A 19,873-nucleotide genomic window follows, 5' to 3' on the forward strand; every position below is an offset into this window, starting at 1 on the left:
AAATTAACATAAAAATACATTTGCCCAAGGTCAGGCTGCTTCACCAAGTGAACCTGGAGATCAAAACAATCTTCTGACTACTGTTATTATTGTTTTTCAGCTAATTTCTTTAAAGTTTCACTCAATAGGCCTAGATACAACTTTGTTGTATGTGAAGAATCAAAGTTTGGTTTTTTTCAGTGGTAACAAAAATATAAATGATAAAACTTTATATTACGCAAACCAGTGACTTTCACTAAGACTTCTTTTATTTGTTGGATGGTCTACATAAAGGTCTTACAGTATACAGTATGTCATATATATAGAGCAATTAGTATAGGAGGGATGGGGACTCAATTTGTTTTTAATTAGAAGGGGGGAAAATCACAGGGTCTCATAAGGACTTTTATTGGCTAAAAAATAAATTCAGATTTTCCTTCCTAAATTGATCAGCCCTCTTAATCTTTGACTCCACTTTTACATAATTTCTTTTGTGTCTTTCCTCATGAAAGGTCCTTATTTTCCTGTAGGTACTATTTTGGATAATGTTTTGCCGAGGTCAAGAGGAAAGTTCCTCCTCCTATCAGGCGTTTTGAAACACCCATTAGGCTGCTGCTTTGCATGTTCTACATTTTCTAACTTATTTTGAGCATCATGTCTTATTTTCTTTGTGTTTAGGCCTCTTCCTTATCTTGGTTAATTTTTGTTTGGTCTAGAAAAAGCCATTTTTGATCATCTGTTTACAGTAAGTATTGGAAACTATAACACTTGCCTATGTTGAGTATTTTGTAGTGTGGTAATTGTAGACTGCCTCTTGACTTGAGTCTGTCTGCACTGAAAATAAAATATCAAGAAAATATTAGAAAAGTTGTATATTAACACCTTACAAGACAGAATAGATAATGCATGGGTAAAAAATATTAACCTGAAGTACTTAATAGGTTCTACTTTTATGTAGAACGTAACTTTGCAGATGAAATAAGAGTAGATATGCATAGTAGTATTGGAGGTCAGTGATTTATGTCAGTTCCAGATTACAACTGGTCATTGGAAGTGAAAGCTGGATTCTGTCATCTTATATGGATAACTGAAACTGACAGAAATTTGAAGCTAAACTGTTACCTAGTCTCTAATGGGTTCAAATTCATAGTGTATCCTGATGCTAACCAATTGGTAAAGGTGCTTGGGATATTCTAAGTAAGGGTCATTTGAATTTGTATGTGAGACCAGTGAACATTTAGAGTGATTGACAGCTATCTAATTGAGGTATAGAAATCAGTTCATTAATTTTATTTGTTAAATACATCACAAGGCTTTTGTTTTGATGTTTATTGCACACAAGATTGTTTATATAAATTTTATAATTTTCCATATACTGTAAACAGATGCATTCCATATTGTTTGCCATACCTTAATCTATGCAAAAGTCTTTGTTTCCCTATTATATGGGAGCTATGTAACCAAGATAGGTTCCAGGGCTTGGCCTTATGACTAAAACTGAAAACCAATCAGTCAAATCATACCTTAGTTTATATTTTAGTAAATAATTTACAATGTATTGTATATTTCAGGATGAAAGCAAAAGATCTTATAGACTTTATTCAGGATGACAACAGACTTCGAGAAGAACGAAAGAAAGCCAAGAAAAATAAAGATAAATACGTTGGTGTCTCTTCAGATTCCTTGGGTTTCCGTGGTTCAGGACAAAGTAAGGATTTTAATGTTTTATGGCATATCATAAACATTATCTACCATGCATATTATAAATTATAATTTTTTTCTTAATTTAAAGTGTAATTTGTTTGAATTATCAATTCTTTTCCTCAACAGGTGATTGGGAAGATTGGGGCAGCAGTCGAAGAAAACAAGATGACTTTGATGCTCAAGGAGGCAACCGTTTTGAGGATTCCCCAAGCGTTAGGTGTAGTATTATCATAATTTGAAACATTCTTTATTTGGTTTTATTTGTAACATTTATGAATTTTGTTGTAAATGTAAAATCTGGTGCAAACTTGTCGTTTCTTATTGAGCTTTAAAATAAGTCAAGGCAGTGTTATATTCTCATTCCAGAGAAAATTTAGTGGATGAATCGTGAGATTTTGACTGTGGAAATAATTGTTTCCATATTAAAGAACTGAGAGCACATTTGATTTTATCAAGTTATTCCAAAAGTGACCAACTAGGATAATTTACAGAGAAGTAGTGTGCAGTAATTCAGTCAGAGTATTCCAACATACCTTCTGATTTCATAAACTCTGGCTGAGATTACTGTGATGCATTAGCGTATATTTATTGGAATATTTGCTTTTTTTTTTAAGTTGGTTTGCTGAAATCATCGTCACATTTATAGACTCATTTGGGTTGCTGGAGGGATTTATTCTTGAATGAGAGGTGGAACTTGGAGCAAAGTAGAACTTGGAATGGATGAAAGGCAGGAGGCAGAAACAGTGCAACTAGGGCTGGAACAATGCTGCAAAGATTGTTCAGAACTCCGCAGTGTGCCACACAAGGCACACTGCATGTGGTACCCAATATTAGGTCTTAAAGTGGAAATGGGCTACTTGTGTTTTTTTTAATGAATTGTAGTTGGATGTTGTTACTGTATTTTTTTGTTTTTGTGCCTGACTTTTTAATAATCTTTTGTATTAGCCATATGTGCAGAATTTCACTAAGATTTTTTTCTTGGTATTGTAACATGCATGCCCATTAGTCATATCACGCATACATCCATGGTCTTTAATGTCCAGTGGCACATTGACTTTGTCTTCCAAACATAAAAGGAGCAACCATTCATGCATGCATCCTCAGGACTCGGCTACCTTTCTCGTAGTTTGTATAGGCTGGATGCCAAACAGTGTTAAAGTACTGACGTAGTCTTGCAGTCAGAAGAGGACAACTGTTCATGTATGGGTCCTAAGGACTCGACTACCCTTCTCATCGTTTGTGAAGGCTCTGTGGAAAACCGTGTGAAACAAGTGATGGGAATTGAGCGAACAATTGATGGGTTTTGTGAAAAAACTGGTTTTCTGTTTCATAAAGTGATTCATCACACCCCCATCAGTCACATCATGTGTGAATACTAATTTAGAAGGGAGATTTTAACTGTTAAGAATCCCATAATGGTTGTTTATTTGATATATCCAGAAAAGCACTTTGGGATTAAATGAGTTACAAGTCAAGGCTCATGTAATTGAAGGAATTTACTTTTTAGTAGTTGAAAGGTCATAGAATAAAACAAGGGAAGTAAAAATGTAGGCACTTTTGGCACTGTAGGTAGAGGAAGAATATGATGATTACAAGAATAGTGGAGTGTACTAGATAAAAGAAATTTTGACCGACAAGGCCTTGTTTGATAGCCTCCAGGTGGAAAGACAAAGCATGCTGGAGTTGCCGTGGAACCCCATGAAGTGTGCCTGCTTGAGAAGAGACTTCTAAGAAGGAAGACTCTTGAAACCGTTTGTTAGTGCTGAGAGAAGAATATGTAAGCAGTCCTGCTGTAACTCAAGTGGCTGGAAGTTGTGAGTTTGGTCAGAACTTGTCATATGAGGCCCAAGGGGTGAAATGCATAAATGTGCAGAATGTCCCATTAGTCCAGCATTGCATTTAGCTTACAGGTTGCTGGGTCCAGTTGAACTGAGCAATTAATTAAAACTTGAGGTTGAACTTAGCAAGCAGACCCACTCACTCTGTGCCCCAGTCACCGAAGTGCTTTGCAGACCTGTGGATCCAGCAACCTTTCTGCTGGTAGAACCTGCTTCTCACAGGTGTGATTGTTTTTTATAATATTGCACATTCTGGTATGGGTCCAACTTAATTGACCTGTGCAAACACAAAGATGTCGACTGCCTGGCAATACAAACTTAGACTATGTTCTTTCCTGGATTTTTATAAGGGCGATCATCGTTGAGCCTGTCATAACACCAGTCACTTTTATTCCGATGGCTGAGCAAATATTTAGTGGCTTAGTAGAGTGCTTCCAACAAGATAATGTATTGCTGCTTTTCCATTGCTCATTGCTTGCTTACGGAAAAGATACGCTCCCCCAACCATGACTGGAAGTGTCTATGAACAAGAAAACTTCAAAGAGGGAAGAATGGAAGGGACCCTACTAACAAGTGACTGGTGTCTGGCTGTTACTGAAGATCCCTCGGGACTTCTTCCAAGGCTACGACCAAGTGAAGATTTGGGAGAGAAGCAGCAGACCATGATTTCAAGAGCTAACTTGGTGACCCCATCTTGAAATGGTTGTGTGGAATCAACATCTCCATGGGTGTAAAATGACCGGTCAGCAACTGCCACAACTTTGCTGGAGGACTCTGTCAATGCTAGAACTGTTGAGTGATGGATAGTAATTTCATGATCTTGTTATCGGAAGGCCAAACTAAGGTGTTGGTTGTTTCAGTGTCTATATACAGATAGGTAGTCTTTGTTAAAGGAACCAGATCGAACTTCTCGTTGTTGATGTGAAATTCTAGGTACCCACACAACCTTCTCAGATGAATTAAATTTTGCAACTCGGTTGCTGTTGCCACCACTAGTAACCAATTCAAGAACCCACAAAGTTTTATGCCAGACTGACCTACCCAAGAGAGAGAGAGAGATGATAGGCTGTAATGTAACACTTGTACTTTTGGAAGTAGAAGAGACAAAAAAGTTATGATGAAAGTAAAGACTGAAGAAGAATGGATTTTATCACTTCCATTACTCGCTAATTAGTGAACATTGAAGGTAGTAGCTCTACACAGAGTAATTTTTTTCATCACATGTTTTGAATACATTATATTTGCTAAACCATTTTTAATTTTGCAAAACAATTTTTTAAGTATTTGTTCTTTACTAATATCTGTAGCTGTGCATAAAATATTTGTGATTGGGGTTAGGAAGACGAGTGAAGTCAGCTGAAAAAAAGAGAACTCCCCTTAGTCGATGGATGTTAATATGCACCTGAAAATCAAGGAAAGAAAAGAAGTTAAAAAGTAATAATGAACCGTTAATTTTGAAAATATGTGCATTTCATTGCTGACTTATGAACAGCCAATGTTTAAGTGCATCACTTTCTGAAATCTATCCTTGGTGTTAAAATATAGGATTACAGATAAGATTGCATTTTCTGCCCCCCCTTGACTTTTGGTATTTTGTGTATCACAGGCTAGCATTGTTAACACTTTTTTAACATTTTCACCCAAAAAGCAAAAACCAGTAATTTCTTGAGACTACACTTCATTAATAGTGTTTCTTGCCTTTGTGCTGACAAAATCCATGACTCATGGTCCATGTTGTGACTATTGTACAAGTCTTCATTGATATGATGTAGATACAGTAGTTAAGCGCTTGAAGTAAAAATTAAGACGTTAGCTAGGAACCTGTCCAAAAGCAAATATCTGTCAAATTATTTCTCAAAATATTCATTATTCATCCCATGCTGCTCTGACCTCTCCTTCAGATCCCTCCAGAGTCACTCACTTATTCTGAGTAACACATCATTTTGTTTGTGTAACATTTGCCCAGAAGGGCACTGTTCATGGACTTTTTTTTTTTTATGACAGACCCAGCATGTATATTTTGTTCTGTTAGTAGTATGAGAATTCTTGTCATCCTTGGGTAGTGGGATGATGAATTTTGTTTTTGAAATCCATTACCTCTACCAAACAGTCAAACTTTACTAAGCTCTTGCCCACATTTGTGTTTTTGCAAAAATGTCTCATCAGTTTGAACAAGTATATTGTCCCCACCATTTGCTAGATGCTTGTTGACCCAATCCAAAGCAACTTCAGCAAAAGTTACTCCAATCCACGCCGGTATGCTGTGACCAGTGGAGTTTTTATGGTTAGATGATTCCAAAACTTCTGAAACAGGGAAACATTTCATATCTTATGACTAAAAAAGTTGTTAGCCAATGTAGGAATGCATTGGTTCCTTCTAGGAAAATCATTTACAAACAAATGAACCTGTCTTCAAACAGATGTGTATGGTAACAAATGTGTGATTTCTTGCATGAAATATTTTGTTAAAAATTGGGAATTCCTCATTAAATTCATTTTTTAATTTGATTTAATTTTCTGAGTTGAGTTTAATATAAGCTATATGATTATGTTGTTCAAAGCCTTAGAACATATTTTGGTTAGAAGTGCAATACACAGTGTAGAATGAATTTCTATATGAAATGAGAGAGTGCTAGTACTGTACTGTACAACAGGACTTAGAAGGTGTGTGTTGCACTAAATTTGGAAACAATTTTTATCGAATAAGTTGTTAGTTTTGGTTATGAAATGATGAGACATTTTAGTGCTATTGAAGATAACATTAAAATACTGTACATAGGCTTGGGTTGAATAGATATCAATAGACAACTGAACAAATGTAATTGATATTACTGAAAAATAAAAATTTGAATTAATACTGAAAAAAGAAAGCTTGAAAAATATGAACAAATACTGTGTATGTAACAAACTAGAAATAATGTGACATCATCAATAATTTACATAGTTCATGAAAAAGCAGTGCAATACAATACCTGAATTATCCATAGGATCAAAATTAAAAGCTTAAAAAATTGTAGAGAGTAAGCTGGTGTTCCAGGTAGAACTGGTACAATTCTACCTGTAGTGACCTTTATACGTACACTCATGAGCTACAAAAAGGAGGAATTGCATGTAAAAAGTTGAAATAATATAAATATGTAAAATAAAATTTGACTGTAAATTATTTAAAATTGCTTAAGATTCCGAGCAAGGAAGCTAGTGAGATTCTGGTAGAGCTGTGTACAACACAACAGACACAAAAACTATGCTACTCTTCTCTCTGTGTTTAGGGACATACCAGTTTGTTCATGAGACCTACCTGCCAGATATATATAGCTGTATTCTCCATATCCAATAGAATTTCAAATTTCGCGGCACACGCAGTGGCTGGTCAGGGGTGGTTAGTACTCATTCCCCGCCGCTGAGGCGGTATCAGGAACCATTCCCATTTCTATTCAGATTTTCTCTGTCGCCGGACTGTCACCACCTGTTGTCCAGTTCCTCCGCGCTCTTGGATTTCAGGAAATTTGTTGTCACTTAAGAATTTTTAGTTTTTGGCATTCAACTGGATCTGTGACTTGGCATACGCCTTTGTGGACCGTTTTTGATTTTGCTTTGACTTTTCTTATACTAAGATGTCTTACCTCTAGCTATCGAGTCTGTAGCTTGGGTGAATGGCAGAGGCTATCGAAGACTTTGATAGTTCCTCACTCTTTATGTAATGATATGTAAGGGTGTTCAATGCTCTATGATAATCAGTAATGAATGTGTGGGATTTCTGAGGGTGAGTGGAAGAAATATGAAGCCTATATGCTAAATTGGAGTTGATAGGCTGGGAGGCTTCCTCCTAGAGTGCATCCTTAGTTGGACAGTCTGGTTTTCTCTACTAGTAACCCTGTAGTAATTTATTACTAACCCTGTAGTTTGTTGCTGCAGAAGGTAATTCCTGGCTCTAGTGTGGAGTCAATGCGTGCTCTTGAAACTAAAGTAATGCAATTCAAACGCATAGTGTTAGTGCTAGTGCCCTAGTGTTTTTGGAGGGGCGTCAGATCAGCCCTATAATGCCTCCCTGGCCTGGACCTCTGTCGAACTCCCAGGACCAGGGAGGCATGTCGAAGTCGCATGAGGTTACGGGGGCTTCCACCGATCTGGCGTCCCTTCGCAGGTCCTGATGACGCCACCCAGGCTGCCAGGGATCGTGCTCGAGCACGCATCCCTGAAGGATTGCTTCGCCCGACACGCCCTCCGCCTCGGGGTGGAGCTCTCAGTTGGACTCTCGCCCTCTTAAGAGAAGCGAGGAGAGGACGCCACGCCCTCTTCCTCTAGATCGCTTATACTCTTCCCCGAAAGTTGCGTGGATATTCCTCTGCAGAAGAGAACAGTGTTTTTCGAATGATCACTCTACTCGACCCCCTGTCGCGCTAAGGCAAGGGCTAGGAGCTTCTTCCCCTGTGGAAGGAAGTATACGCCTTCTCGCCCCTTTCCTTCTCTCAGGTTCAGCCCTTCTCCCAGAGAGTGGCTTCTCCAACGCTGTAAGATTTTTGTTGGGTTTGCAACAACAGCTGGATGCTCTCATGAACCTTTCTCAAGATTCGGATCTGCCTGTTAAGAGGTACAGACTTTCACGCTTCGTCTCCGCTTCAGAACGATACAGAGCGTCTGTCGACAGAGAGAGTGTTTAGTGGCTTCCTATTCGTCTTCCCCGAGTTGAGGTGTTGGCCTTTTCTCTTGTCTCGCGCCAGGGCGGCGTCTTGCTCTTCGTGCGCTTCACGCTTCACGCGCTCTCACCTTGGAGCCGTATCGCGCCTGACGCTGACGCGCGCGCCACGCTGTGACTCTCTTCTGAGTACTTGCCACGAGCCTCTCGCGCGTCACGCCATGACGCCCGGCGCCGCCTGGCTTCAGAGCGCTCGCTTCGCCGTATAAACCAAGTCTTGTGTTGGCACCTCCAGTTGTTCATCATGTCGCACAACTACCCGCTTCAACATTTGATGTCCTTCTTAATTTAGCCAGTACTTGCTTCGCAGTACATACTAATTGGAACGATACAGAGAAGATTAGCATGGCTCTTGCGCAAGGATGACACGCTAATCGTGAAGCGTTCCACATTTTTTATGTTTACTATATTTATTTCTTGGATTGACGACTTCTTAGTTTAAGGGAGTTCCCTACGTATCGACGAATCGGAACTACTTTCACCACTCACTCAGACCACTCCAGCTGCGGAAGAACATCCTCTTTCATCATACTTTGTATGAAGAGAAACTTCTTTCGTCTTCTTTCTTCCTCTGATTATCAGACTCTGGCTTTTTCTTAAGGATCTGTTTCCTGAGACTTTTCAACTTACGCCCTCTCTCCACCCTCGCAGTTGTCTTTGTCTTAAGGGGGAGCGCTTGACGAAAAATCGGAAATAAAATTTTCTGGGATATTTTATATATGGCATCATACATTTCCTGACTATCTTCCTCAGAAAGTTTTATTTAAAAGTTCACACAGTTAAGTTATAAAACAAACAGTAACCTATCATAGTCAAATTACATTTTCATATAATGTAATGATATTGTCAGTATATCGTGGTAATTTCCTTTAGCTTTGAAATAATATCTGTCGATCTCTGGCAAACCCTGTGGACATAGCACGATCATCGAAAGACAGGAATGCGCAGGGCAGTCAGTGGCAGTCAGTCAGTAGCAGCTCAGAGCGACACTAAGTAAAACGTGCAGCCAACCTCCAGCCGTGTTTGGACACTCGCTTCATTTAGCTTCATTTAGCGAAATTATATTACTTGCAGGTCTGTTTTTTTCATTATGTCATAAAAACATCAAACGTAACGGCAAGCAAATAAATACAGAAGAAGCAAAAAATATCGTTTTTCTCAAAACTAAAGTTATCGACATTCAAACTGTCTCCTTCATAACGCTTGCACCGATCTCAGATACAAAAAGTAAACGAAAGCTAAATGTTGCATAACAAGGCTTCCATAAAGCAACACGACCCGCACTAACTTGAGAGAAGTTTTTTTCCCGAATGTCACTTCCAAGAGAGGGCAAGTGACTCCCTTCATCTCAGACTCCCTTTGCAACCAGGCTTCATTTTGCACAAGCCTGGAAGAGAGTGGGGGGTGACGTTTGGTCCCCTCCTACTGTTAGAGAGAGGTTACTGATTCCCCTTCCTGTCCTCTTTTGTTTTTTGTTTCCAACTGCCTTCCTGTCAAACAGAAAATTGTTTGACCTGCTCGAACAGATGTTCGAGCGGAGAGCAGTGGAACAGATCTGGACTCGTGTTCCCGATTTTACTACAGATTGTTTCTTAGTCCCGAAACTTTCAGTAGGCTGGAGACCCGTCTTGGACGTCCAACAGGTCGAACAACTTGGTCCGGAAGGAAAAGTTCAAGATGGAGACCTACAGTAATACTAGGAGCCCTTCATCCCGGGAGGATTGGATGGCATCTTTGGATCTCCAAGATACTTATATCTTCACGCCCCAATTCATCCACGTTCGGTGAAGTATCTCAGGTTGTCTTGGGGACCAGACGTACCAGTTCAGGCCTCGCTTCGACTCTGCACAGCAGCCATACCACGTTGAAAACACCGCTTCTCGTCCGATCAGCCAAGTTAAGCAACGTTGGGTCTGGTCGTACTTGGATGGTTGACCGCCTGCAAACACCAGATGCTGTTGGCGTCACATTTTGCTCCGAGGGTGTTTGCACGTCTTTCCATGAAAAACGCAGCGGTGCAGTTGCATCTCCGTCGCACGCCAGGATCTCTCACTCTACGGACGACTGGTTGATTCAAAGGCGTCGTCGGGTATCTGGAGTGACCTTCAGTTGACTTGCAACCGTAAGTCCTGGGACTTCTGGTCTGTGGAGAAGTCACAGCTGATCCCCTCACTGTCCATTGTGTCTGGGAATTCAGATCTATTCAGCGGCTTTTATAGCGTCTCCGTCGCAAGAACGGCAACTTATGTACGAAAGCCCAGCCTTCTTGGAAAAGGAAACATGCTAGGTGAAGGAAGGAATGAGTCTGCTGGGGACCATTCCTCGCTGGAGAAGTTTGTTTTTCTGGGGAGTCTGCATCTCAGGCCCTTCTTCAGTTCTTTTTGTTGGAGAACTGACAAAGCAAGGAAGACTTGAAAGAGAATGAAATTCTTCCTTATATAAAAGAGGATCTGTGGTGGTGGCTCGATCCAACGCAGGAATTGCAGAAAGGGTCTCCCTCAGAGCTTTGAACCCCAACCTAGTGTTGTTTTTCCCGACAGGGCGTCAACAGGTTGAGGCAACATCAGAGGGAGAAAGTGTTAGGAACCTGGAGAGAGGGGAACAGGTGTCCTGCACATCGACTTCAAAGATTTGGGCGGCTATCTTTAGCTCGCCAATTCTTGAGGTCCAAGTTTGCAATCGTAGTTCTAGCAAAACTCGGACAATACTTGTTCCCTGTTCAGCCTTGCAAAAGAGAGATTATTCTTTGAGCCTATGCTCGCAACATTTCGATTCTCACAAGTTTTGTTGCAGAGGTGAAAATGTTCGAGCAGACCTGCTCTGTTTATGCCCATCAACTCCTGCCAAGGAATGGACCCTTCATCAGGAGGTTTTAAGCAAGATTTTGGAAATTTTAGGGGTCAGCCAACTTGTGGATATTTTCACGACCTCAAGAACAGCCGCAGGCCCTCTGTAAAACTCATCTGTACTCGACCCTGGGCAGTTGCGATAGTTGCTCTTCCTGGGATTGACGGGAATAGTGTTTCGCCTTTTTCCGTTCCAAATTTGGGAGAGAAGTCACACGCAAGTTCGCACCTCACAAGGGACCAGGATGACTCTCATCCCATGTTTTGGCTACAGCTTCAACCACTGGTTCTCGGGTTTCTCTTCTGGTTGGTAGATTCCGGGACCTTCCTATGAGAGCAGACCTGCTCATACAAACCCACTTCACGCAGATATCTTGAATCTCCCGCCTGAACCTGACTGCTTGTAGACTATCAGCAAACTTGGTCAGAGCTAAGGGGCTTTTTCTGGCCAGTGGCACGGGCCATCGCTAGAGCAAGTTACTTCATCTAAAGGATATATCTAGCTAGTGAGCAACCTTCAAGGTTGGTGTAGAAAGAAGGGCTTTTTCCCTCTTCCTCTATCTGAGACAGGTTGCGGATTTTCTCCTTTACTTAAAGAGAAAAAACCGATATAGCAGTTCACTATCAAGTGTTATCGAGCATGTTTTCGATTGTATTCAGACACAGAGGATTGGCTTTGTCTGACAATAAGGACTTCCACGATCTTACAGGCTCTTTCAAGACGTCCAAGGTTCCTCAGCTGATTTCTGCTGGAACGGACGTAATGCTCAAGTTTGATGTTTAGTTCTTGAGCCTCTCACACTGCATCTCTTAGGATGTTATCAACGGCATTCCTGAAGAGAGTGAGAGAAGTTCGAGGCCGTCATGTGGGCTTCAAGGAACACAATGTCTGTCTATTCTTTAAGCCCTAAGTTCTGGCTAAGAATGACAGGTCTTCAACCCTTGGCCTAGACACTGAAATTAAAGGTTTAGCAGACCTTATTGGACAGGAACCTGAGGGAGTCGGCAACCAGTTAGAGCTCTCAAGTACTGCACCAAAGAACACAGGACACTCGTGGTCCATTGGATGTTTTATGGTGTTCTGTTAGGCAACCAGTTAAACCTATGTCAAGAATGCACTGGCATTCTTCATTAGGACGCCATTAAGGACGCACACTCTAGTTGTGACGACTCCAACTTCGTTGTTGAAAGTTAACGCTCACGGTGAGGGTTACTTTACCTCCATGGCGTTCAAGAAAAAATGGTACTCAGTGACATTTTAAAGCCACATTTTGGCAGAAGTCAATTCGGTGTTGCCTCACACTCTTGGCAAGATGTTTAGGTAGCATACGAAATTGCTGTTCGCTGAGACCATACATTGCTGCTTCAGCAACCTTTGGGGCAAGGGGTAACTCAGATCCTATCCTTTTAATTGTGTGTTTTTATTGGTTGGGGTCGACTACTGGAGGCAGTCTTCCCAATCCTTTGCAAACTAACGCTTTAGGTGTTGGTTAGGTGGTTAGTAATGCTCTTGTCCTCTTTGTATGGGCTATGATCTAGTCACATTGTGGTCACGCCCCGTTGACAGATCATCTAGAAGTCACCAGCTATATAGGTCACTACTCCTCGCTTAGTCTCTAGTAAAGCAGAAGCAGACTAGAGTGACAGTAACCACTCAGTCAGCTACGCTATCAGATAAGGAACAAAATAATTTTACCAATAATTGGTTTTTCCTAATTCTTGGCTGTCTCTACCCCCAAAAGGTGGTATTCAGCTATATATATATCTGGCAGGTAAGTCTCATGAACAAAATGATATTTTAATGATAAAATAAAGCTTGTTCATACTTACCTGGCAGATATATATATTTATAATTGCCCTCCCTCCTCCTCAGGAGACAGTGGCGTTAGAAAATCTGAATAGAAAATGGGAATGGTTCCTGATACCCGCTCCCAGCGGCGGGAATGGTACTAACCACCTGACCGGCCACTGCGTGTGCCGCGAAATTTGAAATCTGTCGGACCTTCAGAGAATACAGCTATATATATCTGCCAGGTAAGTATGAACAAACTTTATTTTATCATTAAAATATCATATTGTGAATTAAGCTTCTATGGATTGATGATGCTGGGGTGAAATTTCTAGTTTTTATAATTTAGGATTTCTAAAAATTTTTGTGGGGACATTTTGTAATTGAAAACCATGCACTTAATTCCAGTGGAGATGAAATTGAGGAGCTGTAGTCTTAGATACTGTAATCAGTTGATGATGCTTGCCCCAAACATAATCCGAATTTCTAAACAAGTGGTTTATTCAAAGGGGTTCTGTCTAAAAATCCTCAAACCTAAAATGGTTGATCTTACTGCTAGTTCTGGTTACTTTTGGCAAAGAAATGTTTTAACATCTCAGGTAATCCTGGTCATTTCAATAATGAATATACGATTACTTGTAGATTAGATTTCAAATGTCAGTGTAATGCATTGATCAAAATTCTCTCCAGTGGAGGAATGTTTGTTCTTCTTGAAAGACTTTGTTGCTTTAAAGCAGTGCTTTCTGTTTGCTTTTTTTATTGTTATGTGTAAGTTTCTTTCTACTTGACTGCAAGTGAAGCTTTCTACTTGTGCTTTCTTTTCTAGTTGTTCTCATTTTCCTCTTTAGGTCTTGGTTCTTTTTCAATGCAGTGTAACTTTTCGGCAATTTGAGCTTTAATGTTAATTTTAGAGCGTATTAATTTTGATACTGTTGAAGGTTGCTGCAGAACTGGACTTGTGTTGATATTGAGCATTTCTGCCTCACTGTAAAACTTTGGTGTAAGTTTGATATAGAAAAATCTTGGAAAGGATTTTGCTTTCATGAAAGAGAGTTTAGGTGATTGCATTTTTACAGTCCTGTTCATGAAGTATTCTGTACCTTTTTATTTTGGCTGGATAAAAACTTCACAAGCAAAGGAAATATGGTTGTGATCTGTGAGAAATATTGATGTAATAAGAAAATACTAGAATTGCTTTGATCTTGTGTAATCAATACAGAAAGACCAAATTTGATTTCAGAGCAAGGCCTGAATGGTGATGGCAAAAAGGTCACTGGTGTACCTTTTGACAGGAAGGTTGCTCATCTGAAAGTGAAGGTAGGGCCTCCTTCAAATTCTGAAGCCCTTCTGTGATGTACAATAATCTGGTTTGGAAGATTTCAAATCATTAGTTTATTATGGTATAGATAAAATTGCCATAATGAATATTAATATAAACAAATTCTCTTGACCAGTCCTATGGGACGTAAATTAATTAACTCAGCAATCTGGAGAAACTTTTTAATAATGTTTCACTTTGCCGTTTGTGGATGTACTATTTTTGCTGTGATACTGGTATTGGTCTTGTTATAAAGCAGAATGCTTACAATTTATATTGGTGTGTCAAAAGGAAGGCAAAATGCACAAACACGGTCAAACAGAAGCGTTGAAAAGGAATGACAGGAAGTGTGTCCCAGTCCCAAGAGTGCCTGTAGTGTGTTTCAGCCGCCACCTATGATTGAAGTCCTGTCATTGCTTTGCTTTCTTTCCGTTCTCTTAGCCCTGGGCAGAATGCAGCTGAAAACTGCTGGTGTCATTTTTCTGAACAGGTGCATTCAATTTCAGACTGGAATTTGACAGTAGAATTTTGACAACTAGGTTTGTTTGAGTGTTCCAGGTCACCCCAGGGTGTACTGGCCCTCATCATTCTCTCCCCTGTGCTTTGCACCTGTGAGTCACCTGAAGCATCCTGGAGGAGGTGAGGATGTGTTAGGTTTGCATTTCAAGTACTACAGCAGTAAGTTCTGAAGAGCCATTGCCACCTGTAGAGTTTGTCTAACACCCTCATAGCATGTTTTGTCCTACAGTATACTAAAATAGATAATAATATTGGCAAGTCTTTTGTGATTACTCACCTGAAAGGGTATCAGAAGTAGTTTAAAGTTATGCTATGTAAGTTTGTTGCATTTTGACACAAGTTTGGGCATGAACTCATGTTGGTGTTTTGTAAAGAAAAACCTCAGCTGTCAAAAACTAATTGAGATTTGATGTAGTATATTTGCTGTTCTTAGCATATGAACCTTATAGACCCTTGAATGAGAGAGTTGTTTTGGAATACTTAAGGGGAGTGCACTCTTCGATTTTTGATGAATATTTTTTAAATAAAAAAAATGGTTAAATGGCCGTTATCACGTGACAAAAGCATTTTTTCAGAAATATTAAAATTGATGGGGTTTTGGACCTCCGACCCCTACGGTGAGTAGGGGCTGACATTTGGCTCTAATGACTATTGTCATTTTTTCCAGCTATTCGCCTAATTTATTAATATTTTTATTTTATATCACCTTATCTCCTACGTCTGGCAACAACAATTTTTGTTCCTTGGTAGATGTGTCGTCTAATTCGACACTGAGACCTCCAGACAGGGCATTGAGTCAGTCGCCCTGGTTGAAAGTGGGTTCTGGGAACTTTTAAATTGAGCAATTTTTTTATGAAACAACTGTTTTGCCTCATTTTTTTACAGGTACTTTAATAACTCTTAAAAATACAATCTATCAGCACTTTCACCTTCAAAAATACACTTTCACAGTTGATGATGACAATGAAAAATGATTGATATAAACACAAGTACTACTGATGACAAACTTCAAATATATCTAAGAACTCAGATTACCAATAGTTCTCTGTTCATTAGATGCAAGGTAAAAAATTGCAGGTTTAAATTCAACGGTCAAAGTCTCTGCCAATAGATGGGATCGACTGATATTTTAATGTAAAAGGCCAATCATGTAGAGGAGTTTGGACAGGGGCAGACTGTCCAATCCAGAACAAAAATATTCGAATTAGCAATGGAAAGATCTCAGCACCATCAATTGAGTGAAAGATAAATCATTGAAATTGAAACAACTTCACGCCTTAGAATTCAACTTCCTAAAAATCTGTTTGGCACAAGAGTGAAACTGCAGGAATTCTTCATTCGAGTACAAAAATGGCCCGCTGAAAATCAAACTCCAAAAGACCAAACAAGTGTTCTTCTTGTTTAGGTGAAAATGGTCAGGGTGTTTCAGCCTGGTAGCTACTAAACTTTTAGTTTCTTAGTTTCAAACCAGGCAACAATCAATTTTTTTTTTTTTTTTTTTTTTTTCACCTTTTACTAATTTTACTTTGTCTTTTTAAATATATTGGTGGCCTGGAGCCTGAAATTTTAGTCAAAATAAGTTTTCTAAGATGAGTTTTTTTATATGCCAAAAAACCCATTTGTTTTTAATCTTCACGGTCATTTTCTCTGAGTTTCACTTTTTGCATTTCAAACTAAATATTCTAAGATTTTTATTTTAGGCCAATTTTTAAGTTAAAATGCATACCATTGGAAACGAGGAAATCACGAATATTTGTTTGGGCTACACGTTTTTCTTGGTTGACAGAAGACCCGTGATAATCAAATTATACAAATTATATAAATCCCCCCTCGCCCCATCAAAAATATAAAAAGTAGAAAAATATTATTATTTTTTTCATGCTATGATATACTTTCTGTGTATAAGTCGCATTGCAATAGCTCTAAAAATGAAGAAGGTGTATCTTTTAATTTTTAAATTTTTTATAATAAAATATAAAATAATCATCGATCAATCTCCAATTTTTTTCTATATACATCACCTTATATAACATATAAATATTTCATAAAAATCAGGGCATTATTTCTAATATGGCCCAAATGCGCTCTCATAATAACTGGATGTTGTGCAATTAGAGCCTCAAATTTTCAGCAAATATACAATGCACAACTACCATATATAATAGTCACCTTCTTTGTATTTAATCATTTACTTATTCATGTTTTATCTAATTATTTATCAGCTGACTAAATTATCTTTTTTATATTTCTCATAACTGATCTCTTCTCTCTGTATTTCCTGTTACTGTATCTTTTGTAACTTCTTTCAAATGTAACACTGTAATGTTCTTTGGATATATATACAGGATTTCATGTCTACTGGCCCTTGTATGCATCCTGTTCAATTATAATTGTCTAATAAAATCGGCATTTATGTCCTGTGTTCACTTGTTTCCACTTAAGGGCTGAAAAGTATTGGTGCGTTTACATTAAAAGTTATGGGCACTAAAATCCCATCTTTTTTAGTTACCATCATCAGAATGGAACCCCGCTGTTAAAACTGGGATTTGCATCTCTTTATATATCTGTCTTCTGATTTTAATTAAATTGTTCATTTAGTTTTTATCCCAGAGATGAACAGTGTCATTAGGTTCTAATTTATCTTAAATTTCCAACAATATTCCTGTTCCATGCCTAATAGATCCTTGTGACCCTTCTTCCTCAAGTCCCTTTGAGATAATAATAATAATATTGAATAATAAAATATTTGCTGACTACTTGCAGTACTCTCCGAAACTTATCAGTATACAGATTAAACATTTGTCCTCTGAAAGGACATTACAAAAATGTTAAATAAGCTTGTTGAGGGGATAACCTTTCTTCATTAATGATGGATTGTAGTTAGAAAGACACTTTGTTTATCCCCAAGACAAAATTCACTGGACAAGAAAAGTAGAATACTTTCATAGATGGAGCATTTTCCAGGACATCATGCAAGGAGGTTCCACTGAAAAAGAAGAAAACAGGTTTGTTTAAGATCATGGTAGAGTCAGTTGGTCCTCTCTGCTCTCATTTCTGGGGAAGAGACTAGGATAATCTTGGTTCTCTTGTGACAGATTCTGTCAGTTTGAGTTCAAGACCCAACAGTTTTAAAACAAAAACATTTCTAGACTGTTACTCTTGCATAAGTGAAGGGAATTTTGAGTTGGAAAATCAGGTTGGACAAAAGATTTCATTAAGTCTGCATTGGTTAAGTTTCAGTTTGGAAAAATTAATTGAGACTTGTCCTTCATGACTGGAGTCTGTATGATGAAGTCAGTGAGATTATCTTTAGAATGAATGGTCCCACTGCCATAAGCCACATTTCATGCAGTAAGCAGTGCAGATATCAGCGATGAGCAAATATTGTCATGTGAAATTTCGCCACACTGGAACTGCTGGAAGACTCATTAACACATCAATTAGATGATTTCAGTGCAGACATGTCATCATATAGTAGATAAGATCACTATTGTATCTTGAAAACATTACCATGAAATTAGATGAAATAAGGCTGATGTCTGAACAGATTAGAATGGAGTCAAATTTCAAGTCGCTGACAGTTCTGTTAATGGTGAATTGACAAATTTTATGAATATTTGCATGTTCTTCAGGATTTTCGATTTATTGCTCAGCAAGTTTGAAGAGGCTGATATAAACCTGTAACAAACTTGAACTCATGGCTCCTGAAGGAAGATGCTTAGAGCAATGTGTTATATGTTTTTTTTTTTGTTACATGCTGCATTGTGCCTCATTCAATTTGTGAGTTTAGGAAGGTGTCAAAGTTGAATCCAGGTGGCCATCCTTACATTAGAATTGTTGATTCATAATTACAACTTTCCTTTCTGTTCACCTGGAGGTTCTTTTAGGTTCTAAAATGTTCCGTTTTAGAAACATGGGATTTTAAAAACATTTTTTCAGGGTGTGTCCTAAGTGTAGTTGGAACTCTTTCCATTTCTTCAGCCTTATACATTTATAAATGTACCATTTTAAACCTTATTGGCCAGAACTATGGTGAGTCAAGTTTTGTCAGTTTTCTGAAAGTGTTTGGATTTTACACCAAGTCCTTCTGAAGGATGCCAATCATAATTACAGGGGTTTACAAGGGAAATCTTTCCACCATCCATTATTTCCTGCTGATTAAGACACCTTATACACCAATGAGTTCATTTTTTCAGTGTCCTGTTTTACAATGATGACAACTGTCTTACATCTTTGTTCCTTCACAGCAGCTCCAGATTAGCATTTCAGCCAGCTTAATCAGTTGATTTCCTGGATGTCATCTAGATTTCTCACAATGATATTGGTTTTGCTTTTTCCACACTTTCAGCCTATCTCTTTGCTCTCCCTAAACTGTGAAATTCAGCAACTTTTAATAAATATTTAGCTAATTTTGTCGGATCTCTACTAATCTCTCCCACCATATCAATTCCGTTATCTCTCAAAACCATCTCTGTCAATTATTTGCATGCCAGTTAGGGTTTCTTAGATTGAAGCAGTAACTCAGTGTAATGAGACTGGGATCATAAACATGGTTTGCAGCATTTATAGAATCAGAACTGCAAATTGAATGTTAAATGTGGACAGTGATAAAAGAGGTCACGAGGGATTGATAAAATAGAAGAGCCAGGATAGAATGAATGATTGTTGGTGGAAGGTTCTTCCTAATAAAGTACGCATGGCAAGGTTACTGGTATGTTAGGTGATGGAAGATCGATTAGAAGATACCCTAAGGATTCTGGCTACTTTGTCAGTCATCTGATAATTTTCACTTGAGGAGAGTCTCATGGTGTCAGTATTGAGTAGTGTGTACTAAAGTGCACATATCTGTACCTTGTTGGACAAGATTAATATTGGATCTTTATTATAACCTCCTTTTACCATCAATCCACCGTTTATTAATTCATTACATCTTTGGGTCAGGATGTCCCACTGCTTTAATGAGAGGTGCTTAGCGCATTTTACCTTGTTTTTATATTTCTAGTCTTGCTTCCTGTTTCTTGTTATCTTACCTCATTATATATACTGTAAATCTTTACATTTTGTTGTTCCAACCTTGCTTTGCCCATTTCTTAGAGCTGACTTCTAATTTCAATTTTCTTGGAAATTCTTGCCCCTCTGTGCAGGCTACTAGCATTTGTCTGGTATCAAGGGTGCTATTCCATT

At 38.7% G+C, this 19,873-nt stretch overlaps 1 protein-coding gene and 2 pseudogenes across 1 annotated transcript in view; all 3 read left to right on the forward strand.

Annotated features, from left to right (window-relative positions):
• lqfR (clathrin interactor lqfR) overlaps positions 1-19,873 on the forward strand; it is a 54,148-nt gene that overhangs the window by 19,575 nt on the left and 14,700 nt on the right. The window contains exons 4-6 of the mRNA XM_067108200.1: positions 1,551-1,687; positions 1,810-1,900; positions 13,261-13,281. Coding sequence (XP_066964301.1) covers positions 1,551-1,687; positions 1,810-1,900; positions 13,261-13,281 — 249 coding nt within the window. The remainder of the gene's footprint in view (positions 1-1,550; positions 1,688-1,809; positions 1,901-13,260; positions 13,282-19,873) is intronic.
• Positions 8,513-8,613, forward strand: LOC136841335 (U6 spliceosomal RNA; annotated as a pseudogene).
• LOC136841323 (5S ribosomal RNA) lies at positions 10,064-10,181 on the forward strand (annotated as a pseudogene).

The sequence above is a fragment of the Macrobrachium rosenbergii genome, chromosome 8 (genome assembly GCF_040412425.1).
Source record: "Macrobrachium rosenbergii isolate ZJJX-2024 chromosome 8, ASM4041242v1, whole genome shotgun sequence".
NCBI classification, from domain to species: Eukaryota; Metazoa; Arthropoda; class Malacostraca; order Decapoda; family Palaemonidae; genus Macrobrachium; species Macrobrachium rosenbergii.